The 4,607-nt window shown below is 54.4% G+C and overlaps 1 protein-coding gene across 1 annotated transcript; it reads right to left on the bottom strand.

The window, feature by feature from the left end:
- Nucleotides 1-426: 426 nt before the first annotated feature.
- Nucleotides 427-3,854, bottom strand: LOC119108852 (tubulin alpha chain). Its single transcript, XM_037232396.1, has 2 exons — nt 3,700-3,854; nt 427-1,846 (listed from the first exon to the last, which is right to left on the bottom strand). The coding sequence occupies exons 1-2, from the start codon at nt 3,700-3,702 to the stop codon at nt 500-502; spliced, it is 1,350 nt and encodes a 449-aa protein (XP_037088291.1). The 5' UTR covers nt 3,703-3,854; the 3' UTR covers nt 427-499.
- Between the last annotated feature and the right edge of the window lie 753 nt (nt 3,855-4,607).

Consider the following 4,607-nt stretch of genomic DNA (forward strand, 5'->3'; position numbering starts at 1 on the left):
TAAGTCTCAAAACTTCATGCGACCGGAGCACGATGCAACATATATGGAGTTTTGTTCAGAATAGAGATGGTGACGCGCAAAATTGCGCGTCTATTGGTGCAGTTGGTGTAGATAACTCATGACCAATAATCCCAAGGTTATCGCAAGCGCTCAGACAACCGTTCACACACCGCTCCCTTGCTTTCGTGGGCCACCCACTTGTCTGCCATCCACACCATGTTAAACGTTTGATGTAACTGAGTTTTGAGTTTGAGACGCTTCGCCAAATTACCTCATGTACTGAGAGCTGCCAACCCATGTGCGATGTGGGTACCGATCATGAAAACCGATGATACCGAAGTACTGATGTTGTGCATGATAAAGTACCGCTGGTGATGATTCGGTGTAATTATCGCGGTCCCCGGAAACCGGAGCTGTTCTAACATATGCTCAAACGAGGGATTTTATTGTTTCTTGAAAGGAATGTGCAAGGCCGTGACTGTGGTCACAGAGGTCACGTTTAGTACTCCTCGCCCTCATCTTCCGCATCGGCAGAGTCGATACCGACCTCGTCATAGTCCTTCTCCAGGGCGGCCAGATCCTCGCGCGCCTCGGAGAACTCGCCCTCCTCCATGCCCTCGCCCACGTACCAGTGAACGAAGGCGCGCTTGGCGTACATCAGGTCGAACTTGTGGTCGAGGCGCGCCCAGGCTTCGGCAATGGCGGTGGTGTTGGAGAGCATGCAGACGGCGCGCTGCACCTTGGCCAGGTCGCCGCCGGGCACCACCGTCGGCGGCTGGTAGTTGATGCCCACCTTGAAGCCAGTCGGGCACCAGTCGACGAACTGGATGCTGCGCTTGGTCTTGATGGCAGCGATGGCGGCGTTGACGTCCTTGGGCACGACGTCGCCACGGTACAGCATGCAGCAGGCCATGTACTTGCCATGGCGCGGGTCGCACTTGACCATCTGGTTGGCCGGCTCAAAGCAGGCGTTGGTGATCTCGCTCACAGACAGCTGCTCGTGGGAGGCCTTCTCGGCCGAGATGACCGGTGCATATGTCACCAACGGGAAGTGGATGCGCGGGTACGGCACCAGGTTGGTCTGGAACTCTGTCAGGTCGACGTTGAGGGCGCCGTCAAAGCGGAGCGAGGCAGTGATGGAGGAGACAATCTGGCCAATCAGCCGGTTCAGGTTCGTGTAAGAGGGGCGCTCGATGTCCAGGTTGCGGCGGCAGATGTCGTAGATGGCCTCGTTGTCGACCATGAAGGCGCAGTCCGAGTGCTCCAGCGTGGTGTGCGTGGTCAGGATGGAGTTGTAGGGCTCGACCACGGCCGTGGCCACCTGCGGCGCCGGGTAGATGGCGAACTCGAGCTTCGACTTCTTGCCGTAGTCGGCGCTGAGCCGCTCCATCAGCAGAGAGGTGAAGCCGGAGCCGGTGCCGCCGCCGAATGAGTGGAAGACCAGGAAGCCCTGCAGGCCGGTGCACTGGTCGGCCAGTTTGCGGACGCGGTCCAGCACCAGGTCCACCACCTCCTTGCCGATAGTGTAGTGGCCGCGCGCATAGTTGTTGGCCGCGTCCTCCTTGCCTGAGATAATCTGCTCCGGGTGGAACAGACGTCGGTAGATGCCCGTGCGGATCTCGTCCACGACGCTCGGCTCAAGGTCGACGAACACAGCGCGCGGCACGTGTTTGCCGGCCCCCGTCTCCAAGAAGAAGGTGGAGAAGCTGTCGTCCGACGCGCCAAGCGACTTGTCCGAAGGGATCTGACCATCCGGGCCGATACCATGCTCCAGGCAGTAGAGCTCCCAGCAGGCGTTGCCCATCTGGCAACCGGCCTGGCCGATGTGGATGGAGATGCATTCGCGCTGAAATAGACGAAAGCCACGTACGGGACTGAGGATCAAGAGGGTACTGCCACATAGCCAGCTAAGCGTTAAAGGCAACTTAACCACATGCGATTAACGGAAATAGTCTACTTGAAACAGTTTATTCGCTGATGTTGGCATTCCCGTCCCTGATCAGGCGCCATTTATTTGGGAAAAGTGTGATTAGCACAAGACGATTGAATTGGGATGCTGATAAATGCATCAGGATGCCAGGCTGCCAGGCCTGATGCACACAAGCACGTACAGAAAATTGCCAACCACCGGAACCAAAACTGAAGTTAAAACAACCGCGGACCAACACTAACTTATTCGAACACGGATTCAAACTCGCTAAAAACTCTTCATGTGCTAATTCCGATGCGGGGCAATGCGAAAAAAAACGCAAGTCGTGCATGGATATGCGAGGGACATCATTCAAGTTGATAAGACTAGTAATAACCTTATTCCTCGGATAAAACCGGGAGAATGGAAATATAGATGCGTTGATATTTCGGCAACACGCCTTATCAAAACGAACGACAGAAGTAAATTCAAAATTATCTGATATTGATTTCATGACTGTCAAATAACTATTTCGCTATAACAATACTTACATAATAACTAATGTAATATAACTTTAACTCAACTAATAATTAATTCACTGGTGTACTGGCCGCGGCATGTTGCCAAAGTATCAACGCATTTATACCTCCATTCTCCTGGTTTTTCGTCAGGTAATAGGGCTGTAACTACTGTCTTATCTATGCGAATGCAAAAAACGTCAATTCTTTCAAAGAACGCAATCACAGACCTCTCGTACACGCGACATCAAATATTATGTTATGCCGGCAGTTGCGTTGTTCAGTTTTCTTTTCTTTTCATTCCACGTCGGGCCCTCTTTACTTACACAATCTTGACGGCGCACCTGACTTATACGAGTGCTTTAATTTTAATAATTTTGGGGAAATAATACTAGAACGTTTTAGTAGGGCCAACCCCCAAAACATGCATGACAAACGCCTCAATCGTCCACAAACACAGTGGCACATTTCGCAACGCGCCAGTTCCCTCCCCGCCACACCGTCCCCAAGCTGCCGGTCTGATGCCGCAAGAACAATGGGGCCGGCCTGGGCACGGCGTCCGCTCAGCCTGCAGGTGGCGTTCCAGCGTGGGCCGGTTGCCGCGGCGGCGCGGCCGGCACAGCGGTCCGCCCATGCCCGCGTCGGACGCGCGCCATCTTGGAACCGGGCCGGCAGCGCCCCGCCGGTGACCGCCCGGTTCTGTCCCTACTGAACCGACGCCTGCAGCCGGCTGCAGGCGTCGGCTATCACCGGAAAGCCATTCTCCAGCAGAGTCCAAATGAAACGCAGCGAGAGGCGCGGCTGCGTAACGATTGCCATAGAACCACGTGGCCCCGGCGGTTGACAGTGAACCGACAAAAGTACGGCAGGCCTTGGATGGACACAAGTACCACCAGACACATTCCCGGCCTACTCTTCAATGTTTCCCTCGCTTGATACCAACACATGAATCACGGAATGTGTAATTTGGGGCATGCATCCGTTCCTGACCGTACAGCCATGGCATTACGAACCAGTCATCCATTGCCGGGATTACACCAGCAAATCACGTGACACCGACTCAACTTTTGCCGCCTGAGAATACAAATTTGACCCCGGGATGAGTGACGCAAAGGTTGCACCCGAGCGATAAACACACATTCGTCGTGATTCGCCAGTTTGCGAGTGTTTGGGTGCGCCGGCTGGCCTCCCCAATTCCCACCGCTTATTCCAACACTTTTCGTACAATTCTGAGCAGTTTGATTAACAGCAAAAAAGTAGACAAGTTCTCACCATGGTGATGTCTGAAGAATCCGCTGACACGCGACGCGGATCACAGAGAGCTTAGGTGAACCCAGCGGCGCTACGACGCTTCGCCGACCCAACCTCCCTGCAGTGCGCGCTAACGCCGCGTTCCACGCGCCCCGGTCTTGCCGCGCGCCGCCGCCGGCCGCTGCTCTCCTATTGGCTGTCGCGGGAGGGAGGGGTTCGGTGGCCGACCACGGACCCACCGCTCGTGAATTGCTGACCGGCATGCGCAGAAATCGCCGGACGCGGAGGGGAGTGGAGGAAAGAATCGATGAACTTGGCTTAGCTGGTGGGAAGGGTCGATTGGTTGGTATGTTGTAAGCCTTGGGTCCGGGGAAGTCGTAGAATGGACAATACCAAATTCTGCATGAGGCGCGTGGCACATGCCAAGCGAAACGTGAAAATAGCGAAGACTCGTCGATAGCATAAATATGGGAACGCAGAGCCGTTGTCATTCCAGCGTGTGTACACCGTGTGACGCCAACACGCATTGAAACGGGTACAGGTTGATGTAATGAATAATAAATTCACGATAAGGTAAAGCCATTAGCGTACTCATGGACTATTACGCTCCGACTCGCCATAAGCCGTTTCCGGAATGCGTACCTCCGCGAAGATGACGACAGGGAGCTCTGAGAAGTTCAGACGATTAGGAGCAGGCTTAAGGACCTAATATAATGAATACTGGTCGGCTGGAGGCTGGCATGGGTAGTGAGCAGGGAACACTTAAATTTCAAAGTGTACAAAGGCAGTGATTGAAAAGGTTAACAACATGTGTGTCCAATAGCCCATAATAGACCGTCCACCCCCGCCCCCTCCCCCCGAGCAGCACCTCCTATACTCTTTCCAAGGCTCATACTCGCAACACGATCTGCGTGCGACTGGCCGGTGCC

This window comes from Pollicipes pollicipes, unplaced genomic scaffold (assembly GCF_011947565.3).
Source record: "Pollicipes pollicipes isolate AB1234 unplaced genomic scaffold, Ppol_2.1 Scaffold_6865;HRSCAF=8134_pilon_pilon_pilon, whole genome shotgun sequence".
NCBI classification, from domain to species: Eukaryota; Metazoa; Arthropoda; class Thecostraca; order Pollicipedomorpha; family Pollicipedidae; genus Pollicipes; species Pollicipes pollicipes.